General features: G+C 38.0%; 2 protein-coding genes and 1 long non-coding RNA gene across 7 annotated transcripts; 1 reads left to right on the forward strand and 2 right to left on the reverse strand.

Annotated features, from left to right (window-relative positions):
• The first annotated feature begins 95 nt into the window (after window positions 1–95).
• Window positions 96–4,532, forward strand: chid1 (chitinase domain containing 1). 2 transcript variants are annotated; one of them, XM_042495929.1, is made up of 12 exons: window positions 96–480; window positions 691–834; window positions 1,917–2,049; window positions 2,128–2,172; window positions 2,260–2,366; window positions 2,446–2,507; window positions 2,621–2,710; window positions 2,821–2,922; window positions 3,318–3,467; window positions 3,675–3,755; window positions 3,854–3,896; window positions 3,996–4,532. In XM_042495929.1, the coding sequence occupies exons 1-12, from the start codon at window positions 376–378 to the stop codon at window positions 4,092–4,094; spliced, it is 1,161 nt and encodes a 386-aa protein (XP_042351863.1). In that variant the 5' UTR covers window positions 96–375; the 3' UTR covers window positions 4,095–4,532. The 2 variants fall into 2 exon arrangements, with proteins under 2 accessions (XP_042351863.1, XP_042351862.1); XM_042495928.1 differs by having other exon boundaries at window positions 2,128–2,366.
• Window positions 2,286–2,868, reverse strand: LOC121950030. The gene is made up of 3 exons (XR_006106311.1): window positions 2,791–2,868; window positions 2,619–2,700; window positions 2,286–2,487 (listed from the first exon to the last, which is right to left on the reverse strand). It is a non-coding gene; the product is annotated as an uncharacterized LOC121950030 (long non-coding RNA).
• On the reverse strand, window positions 4,349–16,646 carry LOC121950028 (glutamine amidotransferase-like class 1 domain-containing protein 1). Of its 4 annotated transcripts, XM_042495931.1 has the most exons (10): window positions 16,490–16,646; window positions 15,452–15,530; window positions 13,046–13,237; window positions 12,354–12,428; window positions 11,077–11,097; window positions 10,664–10,768; window positions 9,443–9,598; window positions 9,268–9,354; window positions 8,351–9,114; window positions 8,012–8,088 (listed from the first exon to the last, which is right to left on the reverse strand). In XM_042495931.1, exons 2-9 carry the CDS (start codon window positions 15,527–15,529, stop codon window positions 9,055–9,057), a joined length of 774 nt encoding a protein of 257 aa, XP_042351865.1. In that variant the 5' UTR covers window position 15,530; window positions 16,490–16,646; the 3' UTR covers window positions 8,012–8,088; window positions 8,351–9,054. The 4 variants fall into 4 exon arrangements, with proteins under 4 accessions (XP_042351864.1, XP_042351865.1, XP_042351866.1 ...); XM_042495932.1 differs by lacking the exon at window positions 11,077–11,097; XM_042495933.1 differs by lacking the exons at window positions 11,077–11,097; window positions 12,354–12,428.
• Between the last annotated feature and the right edge of the window lie 38 nt (window positions 16,647–16,684).

Raw genomic sequence — 16,684 nt, forward strand, 5'->3', positions numbered from 1 at the left:
TAGATACACTGCCACCTATCTGTCGGATGTCTTCTTCCGCGCTCGCGCTCACACAGCTTTTATTTTGAAAATCACGCCACGCGGAAGTCAGCCAGCTCCGTTGACGCTTCAGAAACACGTTGAGCTAAGTTGTCAATCAAACTGGGACTACCCGATCGACAGTCAAAAACAGGCTATTAGGTATAAATTGTGTATTTTATCAGTTTGAACGGGGCCATTTTAGCACGTTGCTCTGTGTGCCTTGAAACCGCAGGAGGATATGCTGGTTTTTAATCTGCCAAATCTCGGTCAGGAAGGAAGCACTTGCACTGCAAACCTGCAGAGTCTGAGCTAACCCATTTTATATTGAACTGCTTCACTGCGATTTTTTTGGAAATGAGAACGACATTATTCCTGCTGCACGCCATCTCCTGCTGCTGGTTGGCCAGCGCCACTCTCTCCAAAACTGATGCAAAGAAGTCGCATAAAGCTGAGGCTGAGGTGAGAATAACTTCAGGTCTTTTACCTTAAAATGGGTGTGAGCTGTGTTTGCTGACAGGTCATACAAGCCCCCTGTTTGCCTGACATGTGACTGGATTGACTTGTGTTGTGCTGGATCAGGAAGAAGCCCTCACCTGTCATATGTCCAGTCATGATGATGGATATGTCACTGAATCTGTCTTGTTTTTATCATCTGATCTCACTGCTCAGACATCTCCAGCTGAACTGTCTGTGCTGGAGAGAGGCCTCGTTGTGTCAGACCCCTCCTGGAAAGACATAGTGAAGGAGGAAAAGAGATACTGGGCTCACATCAAGAGAACTTTTCAAGGACCGGTGCTTGGCTATGTCACACCTGTAAGTGACCAACATTTGACTACACAGCGTTCAAGGACAGTCAGATTATTACAAGTCTCTCTCAGTGTAACACTCACGTGCCCGTATTTATGTTAAAAGGAGTTGTTGCTGTTGTTATTCTTCCTCACCAAACTGGTTTTAAAGAGATCTTTGACTTTTATGACATGAAAGCCATGGGAGACAAAATCCACAGTCCTCATTCTGCACAAAATGGACTGATTTAAGACAGACAAACAGAAAGATGAACTGTAAAACAACCAAACAAGAAGAAAATTGTCGAAATGAGACAGTATGGCAATAATAAAAATGGATGATAACCTATACAAAAAACCCTCAATGAATAGATTCAAATAAGCAACAAGAAATTGCATCTTACACATTAGAAAAGGAGTAGGGTTAAACTTATTATTTCCTACCCCTTCTCTGCTAATCAGTTAATCTGTGAACTTCATCTCTAACACATATGTACATACAATTACATATTTACACACACAGACAGAATACAAGCATACACACACACACACACACACACACATATCTATATACATACACGTTCATGGCAACTGTGCCCCACATACTTGGAATACACTTAAGCAAATTTTTAGGCGGTCCTCACTGATAACGCTGAGAGAATTCCATGGTTTAATTTATGGTCTCATTGATTGTGACTGTATATATATATTGTATATATATATATATATATATATATATGTGTGTGTAAATATATATATATATATATATATATATATATGTATATATATATATATATATATATATATGTATATATATGTATATATATATATATATATATATAAAGTCTTGATTTTTCTGCTTTCAGAGGCTTTAAATAAAATGAATGAATGAATGTACCCCCACACTCAGGTGAGGTTTGGGCTTTAGAAAAAAGATGCCAAACCATAAGTAACACACATTCAAGAGACAAATTAGCCAAAAAAACACAAATATAGCAAGGCGGAATCCCAAACAAGGTTGTCACTTTTTGGCTTGTATTTTGGCTGTAATACAGACCTATTCTTTGTGTGTATCTCTAAATCACACGTTTTATTTCTCCCATGCTCCAGTGGAATTCCCACGGTTATGACGTTGCCAAGATATTCGGTGCTAAACTAACTTCGGTGTGCCCGGTGTGGCTTCAGCTTCGCCGACGGGGACCTGAAACCTTTGACGTTACGGGACTCCACGATCATGACCCAGGTAGAGGAGCTGTGTCACTGACACTCAAATAAAAAGTGTTTTGTAGTGACTTATAAAGTTGTCTTTCTTTCTGTGCAGGCTGGGTCAAAGCTGTACGCAAGTCTAACAAGAAAGTCCGGATGGGTGAGTTATGTCTTCCTCACTGCCCACAACTCAGATTCTGTTGTTCATTACCATTTATTACAGTTGTTGAATTTTCTTTACCCTCAGTGCCCCGGCTGTTATTTGATGGCTGGTCTTACCAGGACTACATGAGTGTTCTGGGGAGCGAGGATGAAATTGAAGAGCTGGGGAGCGAGCTGGTGGATGTTGCAAAGGTAATTAAGAGTCGTGTTGAGCTTTAAGTCCCTTGCTGCAGTGTTGTTTGTCCTGTCTAATGAAGCTGTGGACTTGCAGACGGAAGGTTTCGACGGTTTCACCTTGGAGCTGTGGAGCCAGCTGGGAGGGAACAAAAGAAAGTGAGTTATTCTGGTGACACATCTGGATTACTAACATGACCTTTTTTTCTTCTTTTTTTGTCTGAGATTATTTAAAAAGGAAATATAAATAATCAAACAAGTTCTTCTTACAGAGAGCTGGTCCATTTAGTGAAACACATATGTGAGACTTTGAAGGCTAAAAAACTGGACTGCATTCTCGTCATCCCGCCTGCTGTGACCAGGTAAATGGAATTAGTTTACTTTCAACAACTATAAATGTCAAAATAATCAAATCAAATAAAAGACTCAAATTGGTGCTTACTTTTCTTTGCTTCTTTTCCATCGTTATCAGTGTGGGGCAGCCGGGGATGTTTGGCCGGGAGGAGTTTGAGCAGCTGGCCCCTGTGGTCGATGGATTCAGCCTCATGACATACGACTACTCCAGCGGTGCCAGGCGAGTGACAGACCAGTGTTCAGAGATTCATCGTGGCAGAGCTGCATTAACTTTTCCTCATGTACACTGTTTTTTTGGTAGCCTTGCACCTATGGGATGTGCATATAACCACCCTCTTTTATCAGTGTTTCAGGTAGTGACATGATTAGTGTAACTGGCAGCTACAACTACAGTTATTGTTGATGCCGCTGTCGCAAAAACAACAGAATCACTTTCGTTTATTACCAACAGCACAGGGCACACTACATTTTATTTTTCACAGTAACTGCAGTTGTTCCACTGTTGGGTATCTCTGCCTCTGAGGACAGTAACTGTAAAAAAAAACTTAAACTGATACTCTTTGGTAATGAGTTCTGTGGCTTTTTGCTTCCTTTATTTTTGTCTTTTTTCAACAGGCCAGGCCCGAGCTCTCCCCTGCCCTGGGTGAGAGACTGTGTTCTCCAGCTCGCTCCCAACACTCAGTGGAGACAAAAGCTTCTGCTGGGACTCAATTTGTACGGCCTTGATTTTGCAAGCCAGGGAACAGAGCCAATCCTGGGAGGAAGGTGAGATAATATTGTGACTAATAGTGCTGGAATACTTATTTTACAAATTAGCAATTCAAGTTTCAGATGTTTCAAGCAAAAATACACAATCTTGCCAAAATTTATGTGCATGAACCCAGCCAAAATTATCAAAAAATTAAGAATAAAAAGTGTGTAAAATGCACCAAACAGTCCCTAAGTGTTAAACTAGTCTCTGACTTGTTGTAGGTACATCGAGATTTTGCGAGAACACAGGCCGAAACTTCTCTGGGACGAATATTCTGCAGAGCATTATTTCAGCTACAAGAGGTACTGATTCCATAACACTGAAATGCAAACAATTATGGTTTAATTTTTTTTTAACTTCTAACAGCATCTTTTACCAACGTCTGTTCCATTAATTTCAGGAACAATGCAGTGAAGCATGTGGTGTACTATCCATCGTTAAAGGTGAGTCCTTTGCACATTTTAAGTTCACTCTTTCAAACAATGCTTTCATTAGATTCACTGCTACATGAAGAGATTAACATCCTTTAAATTCTCTTCCAGTCACTCTACCTGAGGATCTCTTTAGCGACTGAACTGGGAACAGGAATTTCCTTATGGGAATTAGGGCAAGGACTGGACTATTTCTACGATCTCCTATGAAAGCTGGACTTGATAATAAAGACTTCGGACCATCAGCACATTCTCTTTTTTTTCTCTGAACATGGAGCACCAAAAATTCAAGGGTTGTATGTAGGTTTTATGTTTCTGTTTTTGGTTTCTGAGAGACATGAACTCTGGAACGAGCTGTTGACGGGTTTTAGTTAATACTCAACTTGTTTGGGGGTCACGAAAATGTTGAGAAATCTCTACAAGAACAAATGTGGGATTTGATTCAACGATACTGGCAGCAGACACTAGGTACTTCGGTTCGTTTATTCCTTTTCATTGACGGTATTGTTGAAAAATTTGTACAGTTCAGTCAAGAGTGCAGTGATTTAACATCAGAGGGTGCATGATTATCGATATGTATAGAGTTTAAATGAAGGGTTTTCTCTTATTCACTCGCCACAGACATCTGCAGCCCATCTTCAGTCCAAATCCAGAAATCTGTTGCTGTGTGGCTCTCCATTGTCCACTGTGAAGATGCATCATACTTTGACTTTGAAAATCTGCTTTTCCTATTTTTTTTTTTTTTTTTGATTTTCAAATCAAGACATATGATTGTGTGGCTTTTGCTAGATTTATAACAACAGCATTGACAAGTAACGAGGTTGTATTTACAGTGTTGCCAAACATCTGTTCTGACCAGTATCTTCCAATATTTGTCTGAGATCAATGTTTGTTTAATTACATGAATATAAATGTGGAACAATTCAGCAGTTGAATTTGAGTTTGCCTGATGTTGTATTTTTATTTGGCACTGGAGAGCAGGATTAGATTATTTACAGCAAGTGAGGTTGACTGCATGTTTTGACCAGTGATCAAGTGTCTGTCTATGACGACGTGCACAGCATCTTCTTGACTCGCTGGAAAACAAATAGAAAAACATGAGAGGGTTTTAGAAATGTAAGTAAATCTAAGTGTTTACTCAAATTAGTTTCTGTGCTCTGCAGCTCAGCTCACCTGTGTACGATCCACCACTGTCTTTCACAAAGTCTTCCACGACCAGCGGCAGATTGGCAAAGTCAGGCCTCCGCACCAGTTCAAACACTGACGGCTTTAAGCAAAAACTGTTCATTATTAAAGGGTAACTTAAGAATTTTTCAATGTGGATCATATTTTCCAATGTTTCAGTGTCTAAGTAACCAATGGAAACAACATTTTTTCAAATTGATCCAGTACAGAGAGGAAACGGGCTGCAATGTAACCACTTGGGGCAAATGCATCCTTTATTTACATCCACTAAAAGTGCTTGTTTTGGCAGAAGAAGGCTCAGATTATATTAAGTGTCTAAGAATCCCTACAGAGATGGACCTTTTTTTTAAGAATTAAGAACCTTTTGGTTTAACCAAAATCAGCTCCAAAATCAGTGAAAACCAAACCCACCAAACTCCATTTAAATAATTACTAATTTTATCATCATAAAATACTCGTCATCCAAAGTCGGCAGAAACAAAATTAAACTCACAAACTGTCTTAGCTTATCTTTCTACTGTTCTAAATATCGCCAACTCTGGTTTGGCTGAAAGTAACTCTTAATTCACCCAGTTAGATTTGAAAATATGCTGGCTCTATCTCCCCTGAAATCACTGTTTATTTAAATGACGTCTGGTGGGTTTGGCAGTAACTATTTGAAGGCTGTTTCTGGTGAAACAGAAAGGATGCTACTCTTTAACTAAAAGGTCTGTCTTTGTAGGGATCCTTTCCAAAATGTTGTCAGAAACTTCAAATAAAAATGTGAGGCTGTCTGTTGCAAAAACAAGCAATTTTAGGCCTTGTTTAAACGAGAACAGCCCTACTAAAAATGGAAAAAAGTCTTTAATTTGCGCTTCTAAAAAAATCTGCGTTCATATGATAACATTGTGAGACAATCCTCGTGTACATGGATTTGCAAAAACAACCGAATAACGCTGTAATATGCCTGCCAGACCGGTAAATGGCAGTGTAATCTTGTAATGACACACCCCAGAAGAACACCATGCGTGAAGTGCAGCCAGGATGTCACCTTTCAACAGGATTTGCGCATTGTCAGTTTACATGGCGACAGCAGGGTTGGCATTTTCAATAGATCATACTCTGGAACCCGGTTTCAAAGGTTTGTGTTTTCAAGCCCCCAAAACGCTGTTGTCATGTGAACAAAAGGCCAAACTGCAACAAAAGTTTAACGTTTAATGCAAGAACCATTGCTGTGTTAATAGCCCTTTAATAGACGCACACTGACTGTGCATAAATGTCCCAACTGGTTACACTGCAGCCTGTTTCGCTGCTGCTGGCTGTAGCCCTTTCGTGCAATACTGGACCAATATAAAAAAATTGTAGTTCCCATTGTCACTTGGAAATAAAAACATGGGGAAACATGGTCCAGGTTAAAAAATACTAAAGTTACCCTTTAAATTCATTAACACATAAAGACATTAATGTATATTTCCCGTGTTTGATTGAGGGAGACTAACCCCTGTTAAACTGTAGCCGCTGAAGATCCACCTCTGTCCTTCAGTCGCACAACACAGCGCAGACACTCCTTGTCCCACTGCACAAACAGGTTCTGTACACGGAGAAAAAACGTCTCTACATTAGACATATAGCTAACATAATGACTCTTTTGTTTTTTTGAATTAGCCTCACACTCACTTTGATGAGAGATGAAGTGTGTGAGAATGCGGTGCAGAGAGCCGCTGTGTGCCAGGTCATTCAGCGCTCCGGGGCAGTCCGGGATGAGTAACGCCTGATATCGAGCACCTGGAGAGGGACATTGTGACACAACTGAGCAGAGTCCAACTGGCAGCACACAAACACAGCTGAATGAGCATGAAATGAATATTCTCACCATCTATGGATTCAAGTTTGGCAGGTGTTGCGTAGGGTTTCACGTTGAAGTCCTGCACCCATCTAGCAGTGCTTTCATCAACTCCGACAAAGTCTATTGGCTTCCCCTGAAATTAAATAAAAAAGAACACATGAGGTCAAGCTCATCTCAACTCTCAATGTTACTCTGTGCTGCGGTATTATAATGTCACCAATGCCGACCTTTCGGTTAAAGAGGAATCAGTCTAATTTATATTCCAACCTTATTTCCTGTAATATCACTACAAACCTGGATTTGCTCTTCTGCTGTCTTTTGTGGAGCTTATGTAAACATTACATTTCATTTTCTGTTCATCATGTCAGTGTGTATCACATCACGATGAACTGCCAGTTAAAAAAAAGTACTTTTAAGGGAAGCAAGTGGCCCACTGAGTTATCAAAACAGACTACCAAATATTGTATTCAAAAAACTTTTAATGAGCTGCATTTTTTAGCACCTTTTATTCTTATTGTAAAATCACATTTTCACAACTGTTAGACCCTCAGTGAGATACCTACTAAAGCACGTATGTTTGTGCTCCCTTTTCAAGTGATGCATGTAACCAAGTAAATTTAAAAGTACTGTACTTAGGTACAATTTTGAGGTATTTACACTTAATTCCATTTTAAAATACTTGTTTTTTAACTTAACTACATTTGAGAGGGGAATATTGTACTTTTACTTTTTACTTACTGTTTAATAGCTTTTGTTACTTTGCTGATTTAGATGATTAACACCAAATATAAATCAAACAATAAATTATGTTATCGGAGTAAGCACCCAGTCAGCGGTATTGAAAGTAAGTTAAATAAGTTCTACATGTTGCAACATTACAGCGATGAACTCGTTGAGGCATCAATCATTACAATCCACTGGTGTAGATAGATAGATAGCTAGATAGCTAGATAGATGGATAATTCTGAAATGAACCATTCAATTTAGTTATGTGTCCCTTCCTTGAGCATAAATAAAAAACACAAATGCCCTCCTACTGCTGAAAAAATGATTTGACATGCCTCCCATGTTTGCTCCCCCTCATTAATAATGAACTGTCCCTTAGAAAGAGTCTTACCCCTGGTGTAGCAGTCTGGAGGTTGAACACTGACGTGCAGAGGCTGAAGCACTGATGGAAAGACGCTGCTGACACTCCTGAAGAGACAAAACAAACCAGTTGAGTTAAATGATCAGAGAGCTCACGTGTGCGGCACAAAACGCAACGCTGGCTCCATCGTTAAACTAAGTTAGCTAGCAAGTAATGTTTGACCACAGCTGACATGTTAATTACATAAAAATGAATGCTAGCTGAGCTGTAACTGATAGAAAAGTGTTAGAGTAAACTCCTTACTTCTCTCAGTGACTGTTATTCATGACTGTGAGGCTACATCCGCTGGCAGCAGCTCGTGACACCCACCTTGAGGAGAAGCGCTCGCCACAATCAAACAAGTCGGCTTCGCAGACATTTTATATATCTCCGTCTTCCCTCCACATGAAATATTTTTAACTTGTTTGAAATGAATAAGAAGACAATTGAGGGTGAAATCATGCAGGAGCAACCCGCGAGGAGGAAGTGCTGTCAGCTGACAACAACATCCGCTGAAAGATTTCAAAATAAAGTTCACTGTAAAAGGCATGGGGGGAAAAACAGTATATATAAGAAAGTCACTGGAAAAAAATAATGGGAAGCATATCATTTTGCATTTCAAGAGCAATATATATGTATTATATATTTATAATTATTATTTTGTTAAACACTGTGATGCATAAAAAAAGCTATATAAACAACAATACTGATTGCAAATGTAGCCACAGCATGCTTACATTTCTCTGCTCTTTGTAACGTTTGTTTTGGTGACAAGTTTATCTGCACATGATAATCTTAACATAAAAGGAAATATATTTAAAGCATGCAATGGCATTTTGCAGAAAAAGAGCAGTGCTGCCCAGCAGCCTCACAGCATCTGTCCTGTGTGTATTCTGCACACATTCATCACGTCATAATTTGACTTCACAGCACCCAGAACTGTGTGAGTAATGGGGGCATCAAAATACCTAACAAAACCTTTTACAATTCATGATATGACTCATTTGGTGATATTTAACAAAGCTAAAAAAAAATCAGTAGGGGTCTTCTTTCAAATTTTGATAAAGGCAGCAAGTAAACATCATCCCCACAAGCTGAAAGAAAAAAAAGGACACGAGGAAGTTGTTAGTTCCACACTGCACGCAGAAACAGCCATTGTTCATAGCTCAACTGCTGGCATTTTGCACAACATTAAAGAGGCTTTTATATAAACCTGTATTTTGCTCAGTCAGTGGTTTGTGTTTTACCTGTAGAAATGCTATCCCAATGCCCACCGCACCCAGAATATACAACTGACTCAGGATGAACTCCTCTAATTTCATAATGCAGCCTCCCTGGGAGCACAAGAAAGGGAAAGAAATGAACATCTCGTCATACTGTATTTTAACATTGATCCACAGTCAAATGGAAATCTCTACTTACCTCTACCCTGTAGATGTTGGAGGGATGGTCCCTGATGCCACACAGCTCACTGGGACTTTTACAGCAGCTATCAGGAACGAGCCGCTCGTTCTCTGCTGCCTGGATCCACAGACAGTCTGCCCAGTCTGAGGAGTTGAGACTGCCACAACACTTAAACTGAAAAGGACAGAGAGGGACAAATAAAAAAGATGAGACAATGCTGAATATTGGATTATATTAATGCAGGATAAGCGGCTAATGATGCTGTGGTCCAGCCCAACACCTACTTCTACTGTACTTATTATTAGATATACCTTTACTATTATATACACATGTGATTATTATTGCCACATACATAAACTACAATATTTGCATCTAATATACATACTATCATAAACTACTTTTTATTGTGAAATACAGTAATAACAGAACAAGTGAAAACAAGAGCAAAAACATATAAACAGTCAAGAGAGGCATACATTGAAAATAAAAACGGTGAAACGAAACAAAACAAAACAAAACAGGAAATACAGCTTTAACTGATGGGTATAGGAAATGTGGTCAAAAACAAAAAGAGATATAGCAAAAACATGAACGCAGATGGATGAGTGTGTGAGAGTGTATGTGCGTGTGTGTGTGAGTGAGAAAGAGACTGGGCTGATGAGTGTTTGTAGGGGGTATGAGGATATAAAAATGTATTTTATCTAAACACAACTGCACATATACCACATTAACATGGTTTTGTAGCCTAAGTAAATAATTGTGTAATCAGAAAATGTGTGTAATTCAGAAAAGAAGAAGAATAAAATAAAATAAAATACATACATGAATTTAAATATTACTACTGCCATCATAAATAATTAGGTCATAAATCAGACCTGAATGTATTAATTTTCGTATGTCTATTACTTTCGTTATGTCATGTTATTGTTATGTTTACTGTTGCTGTGCATCTCTTTCTCTCTCTTTTGTCATATGCTTGGGAGTTGTTCCTTAGTTTCTGTCTGGTTCCAAAGACAGAGGAATGTCGTATGCTGTAAAGCCCCCTGAGGCAAACTGTGATTTGTGATAATATGCTTTATAAATAAAATTGAATAGAAATTTAAAATTTGTGTTATTTGTGTTATTAGATCAACCCAACACTTGGCAATGAAATCATTTAAATTGCATAACTTTACTGTTGGTTAAATCAGCTGTTTTTTGTTCTTTTTAAAAACGTATATAGTCGTATCATTTCCACACCTCCTGCTGAAGTTTATCCACAGCCTGTGTGACGCTCTCCTCCCCCGGCTGCATGTATTTCTGTTGCATGGTCTCCTTCAGGTTCTGCCTGAGCTGCTCATCCAGCTGTGAGAAAGAAAGCAGCAGTTAAATGATCAGTAGGTAATTTGTTATCTGCAAATCTCCTCACATCAATAAAAATAGCCCCTGGTCAAGTTCCTTTCCTCCCCTGTAACATTCCTCTCTTCCTGAGCAATGCCCTCCCATTACTCCTCATATATGAGCTCCCCTGACCTCACTCCCTGAGCATTCTTCTAATGAAAGTGCACATTAAGATTTGTTGCTGGAATGACATAGTGCAAACAAACCATTTCATATCAATCTGTTAGAGAAACAGTTTGATATTAAAATGGAAACAGAAGGCAGCAGGTTACCTGGTAGCAGAAAGGGAAACACTGGAGCAAGAGAAAGAGGGGAAGAAAGAGAGGTGTGAGAAGGATAGAAAAACAGCACAAATGAAGAACATGCACAGAGAGGCATGCAGAAAAGATTTCACAACAGAGTGCAGCAACTGAGGCATTTCATAGGAGGTAAAAAGGTTTAAATAGACATTATGGAGAAAAAGGAATGTGTTTGAAATCAAATTAAGAGACTATGGAGTGACAAAAATATAAGAAAGTACATACAGAAAGAAAAAGTAAAATTTGTAATTCATACAGTGATTTAAAGGTCCAGTGTGCAGTATTAGGGGGGATATACTGGCAGAAATGTAATATTATCAAAAAACTATGTTTACTTTAGAGTATAATCGCCATAAAAGAAAAAATGTTGTGCTTTTGTTACATTACAATGAGCTGTTTATATCCACATTGGGAGCAATGTTTTCTACAGTAGCCCACAATGGACAAACCACAACACTGGCTAAAAGGTACAAGGTACAAGGTGGATTTGTTTGTCATTTTCAAACATGTTTTAAAACGTAGTTTAAAAAATGGGTTGTAAAAGGGTCGTTCATCATTCTAAAAGGGCCATTCACCATTTTCACATCGTTCTCTGTAGTTAGCAGCCCTTCCACATTGAGCAGCTTCAGAAAAACAGATTTTTTTAACGCCAAACTGCTTTATTCAGTTGTAATCACCTGGCCTGTTTGTTTTTGAGAAAAAGAGACCTCTGGGGATGACTCAAACCTCAATAAAAATCTCCTGAATATCTGGATTTTAAGTTATCAGAGAGAAAAAAAAGTGATCACACATTAACAGGTGCTCGACTAGCGACTTTCAAAAAAGCCGATCTGCATTGGAGAAACACCAATTTATAACGTGAAACTGCTTTATTCAGTGTTTTCACTGGTTTAAATCACCCGGTCTGTTTGTTTTGGAGAGGAAAAGACCTCTGTGCTTAATTTGGTTCCCAGTAAAAATCTCCTGAACAATGACCACTGAAGGAATTCTAACCACGAACAGCTTCAGCTGGTTGCAATTTGCAATCCTTAACGCTAGATGCCACCAAAACCTCCTTAATCTTACACACTAGAACCTTTAAAACAACTAGCAGACTGTAAACACAAAATATGATCAGTTGGTCACAAAAAGAAAATAGAAGAAAATAAAATAACCAATTGTAAAACTGAAAATTATATTCAACTTATATGTGCCACTATCTTTTGGATAAATATACACAAACACTTACAAAAAGAAAGCAAAGCATTCACCTCTTGGTAGGTAATGTAAGCCAGCACACCAGCAATGATTTCCAGGAGGAAAATACAGAGCAACAAGACCAAATACTGCAAAGGAGGGACATGAAATAAACAAAAACACAACTGTGAATAAACTGAAAATGACACTTAAGAATTTTTCAGATGGTGTTTCACTACATTTTGTGCTTAAATACAATAAATAAGCATTTAAAGTACCTGGGCATGGCTAAAAAACAAAACTCTTGAGAATAACTGATTAAACAGTGGTAAAGGAAGTTACTCATTACAAATGTCGAGGCTGTGAAGATGGAAATAGACATGTCACGTGCAGTTTTGCTTCTGTATTATATCCTCTCACTTGTGTCTGTCTGTCTCTCTCTCACTCTCTTAGGCCCACGCAGCCGCCTGTGATGCCCGTCATTCCTCTGGCATGAGCCAGACTCTAAATCTAAACTCTTAAAGACACACTCTGCATGACTTTGTCTGTTATATCTGACAGTCATGCCTGTCTGACATAATGAGCTGCACTGAATGCAGGCAGACGAGACAGAAGGTCACCAAGGATTAACTTTCAATACACGCACTCACATCAGGTTGTGTGTGTGTATAAACAGGAACCTAAAAGTGTCTGATTCAAATGGGGTGAGTGCTTTAAACATTTCTTTGTCACATGGCAGTGTTTTGGTGTGTGTGATCCATCTTACCACAATCAAAAGACTCCTCATCTCCTTCAAGGTCGCGCAACATCCGATGATGCCAGTCACTATCACGATGACCCCGGCAGCTATCAGGATGTAAGCCGAGGCTGAATATAAGCTGGAGTTCAGTAAACTGATGTAGTCGCTCTTTTCCACCAGAGTCCACACTCCCACTGCCAGCACGGCCCCTCCTGCCAGCTGAGAGAACACACCGTTATCAGCTCAACTAAAACCAGATGCTCATAGCAAGAATGCACCACATTATTTTCTGTTTTATTTTTGCAGCCTCCTAAAATGTGACAGTGATGTAAACAAGACAACGCCTCATTGTTTTATAGTCAGCCTCAAGAGACTTTCAGCTGAATTTGTTTTTATAATCTCATGCACATAAATCACAGTTTCACATCTTAGTGTGTACTTTGTGTAAGGAACGGCTATACAAGAACTAACTGAATCTACCCTTAGAACCTAAAGTTAAGAAAAAGACCAAAAGAAATGAAAAGTTATGAATCAGATATATTGTAGGATTGTCTCTGAAGAATCTATTGCAGCTGTTATTGCACTGCAGACACAATATTATATTGCAAATGTACCTCATAGAAACTATGCATAAGAAAAAGCTGCACTCATTGGTTCTGCGAGGCCGTTTTAAAGCACAGTTGCAGGACTTTTGTATGTCATCTTCGACATGCAAATGTAAGGGTGTATCTTAACTGGTCTTTTAATTGTTATTTTTTGTTTGTTTGTTTTTTATGGTTAACATATAGCATATATTAACATACTTTTTAGTTATTCCTTTTAATGGTGATTTTTTATTTCATTTTAAAATGTTTTAAATCATTCAGAAATTGCAATATTTCATTGCTCTGTAAAGCACTTTGAATTTCCCTGTTGTTTGAAATGTGCTACACAAATAAAGCTGCCTTGCCTTTCCTTCCTTATAGTAACTTCATTTTGGGTTCTTTTTGTGTTTTATAGTGTTTGTTTTGGAGTTGTATATTTTAATTTTGTATTTTTGTTCCATGTTGTCCGTCTGTAACTTATGTTGTTGCCTGTTTTGGCCAGGACACTCTTGAAAGAGATTTTTAATCTGAAGAGGTTTTTCTTTTTTTCTAGAATATGCATAAGGAATAAGTTGTTTCACCAAATATGAGGAAAAAATAGAAATTGTGCAAGCTATAAAGTAATTCAGTGCATAAAAAGAAAATCTTCCTCAATCTCTGGCATCTGAAGCAAAGCAGAAGTTTAATGCATTCAGTAAAAATGAATTATCATGACAAATGGTTTCAATAATTACAACAGCCTTTTATTAAATAAAATTCCATTCCATTTTAACAACAAAGTATTAATATTTACAAAAATCATTCATGTTTTTAAAATTTGTTTGTTGGAAGTTGTTGCATCCATCAGTAATTTTCAGCCTGCACGTTTTGCATATACTGCGGTTTGATTTTTGTTGATTACCTTTTTTGATGAATGTATTAATATTAACTTTATCTATCAATTTTTATTAATTGGTATTAATGTTAGTTAATTCAGGAAATGAAGAAAGTTACTTGATTCGTGGCACACAAGGTATCAAGTATTTTCAAGTCAAAAGGCTCTAGTCCAATTGAAGCCATGAGTCACTGGTGTTAAAATCCAAGTCAAGTTACTGTTCTTTTTTGATTTTGTCAAGTTGAATCTAAAGTTAAGAAGTTTGTGACACACCTCTGTATATTATACATTAATCTCTGCTGCATCTGAATCAAAACATATATGTGTAATGCAGAGATGTGGACTCAAGTCACATGACTTCAATTCAAGTCAACTCAAGTCATATCAATTCAAACTCAACTTGACAAAATCAAAAAAGACTTGAAACTTGACTTTAGCACCAGTGACTTTGCTTGGAATTGAGCCTTTTGACTTGACAGTACTAAATGACAAAAATGGTACCAAAGATAATTTCAGTCACATAGCAAAACTATATTGTGCTTATTAAAAAAACAAAAACAAATTGTAGTGTTTAAAATGTGCAGGTCAAAAATGACTGAGACACAATAACTTTCAACAAACTTGTTTTAACAAAAAAATAGACATTTTTAAAAGCATTTTTTTTTTTAAATGAATAAATAATTAATTATTAGGCCTATGTTGTTAAAAAGGCATTGCAGTTGGTAAAGAGTGCATTAGGACTTGTTTAAGGCTCATAACTCAAAGTTTAGGACCTGCAATTTGGCTCAGGACTTAAGTGTTAAAGGCTGAGTTTTGTGACTTGCACAAAAATGACTTGGTCCCATCTCTGGTTGAAGGTCATAAGTAAACTATCACTGCTAATGGTATTAATAATTATAATAGCATCTAATAGAGCTCTTAACATTTTTTTGTCTTAAATGCAAATAACATCTTAACACGTCTTTGTTAACTTACCCAAAACAAAATGTTGAAGAGAAAAAGCAGATACTTCAGACAGATTGTCCCACAGGTGTGTGTTTTTTCACGTTCCATTCTGAAATTGAAAAAAAAGAATATGTACATGAAGATGTACATTAGTACACTGCAGGCTGATGTACACTCAGAGAAACACAGAATGCCACATAGAATACTGTCTGGGGGAGATTAGGCAGCACAGCTCACCGAGAGAATCAACACCAGATGCTCAGAGAAGGTTAAACCCTCCAACAATGCTTTCATACCATAGTGAAGATTATTATCACATTATTTGCTTTCACATCTTTATTTCTCACAATGGAGAGCTAAATCCTATTAGTGCTATATCTGATTGAGACTAGGAAGTTGCGGCGTACATGTAGGAATTTCCTTTTTCAGACTGCTTTAGTTCCATGTTTGGTGTGAGAAGGTGATTTACTGGCTGTAGTTTTCACAGTATACATTTCATTTTCTGACATGTTCTGAAGATTTTGCATGTTGCCTTTGATTGGCATAAAACAGTAGATCAAAACATGAATGTGGTGCTTTTCAAAGTTCCAAGAAATTACAGAGCCATGGAAAAGAGCTCAAAGATGAAATCAAATATGTTGTGGGGAAAACATGCTTAACAGCTTGTGTCACATGTCATCCAGCAGACAGATATATACATCCAACCATCCCAGTAACTTAACCTGATCTTCTCACACTGCAGTGATATACTGTGGACTTTTAACGCTTCACTTTGTGAATCCAAAGTCTGTTTTTATCCTAACCTAAAGTGAACTTTTCTCTGTTTCTATTTTTAGAAAAGTTGTGCCCTTGAGCATCATGAGAAATGTTGACTTTAGGGATCAGTGAACACTCTTTATACATAAAAAACCATATCAAGAAATAGTAAAGGGACATAAAACAAATGACTCCATGTGATTGTCCAGTAGCAAAACAACATCTCCTAATGGTCATAATCAGAGTTATTTTTAACACATTGTGTCATGGAAAAACTGCTCTCCCTTTGTGCCGAGACTAAAATACTCCTACCTGATTTTAGACGATGGGCTCTGAAGGATGTAGATTATTGGGGTAACGTCTTCCCAGATCACACTAACCACAGCGTCAATGTGCTGCTGTCTTTGAAGGTTAACTGCAACAGCGTTAGTTGACACTCAGACCAGAGCCTCCTACTCAAGCGTCTGAGCGTCTGTCCTCTTTTGGCACAACAGCCAGCTCACCCCT

Source organism: Plectropomus leopardus, chromosome 11 (genome assembly GCF_008729295.1).
Source record: "Plectropomus leopardus isolate mb chromosome 11, YSFRI_Pleo_2.0, whole genome shotgun sequence".
Taxonomy (NCBI): domain Eukaryota; kingdom Metazoa; phylum Chordata; class Actinopteri; order Perciformes; family Serranidae; genus Plectropomus; species Plectropomus leopardus.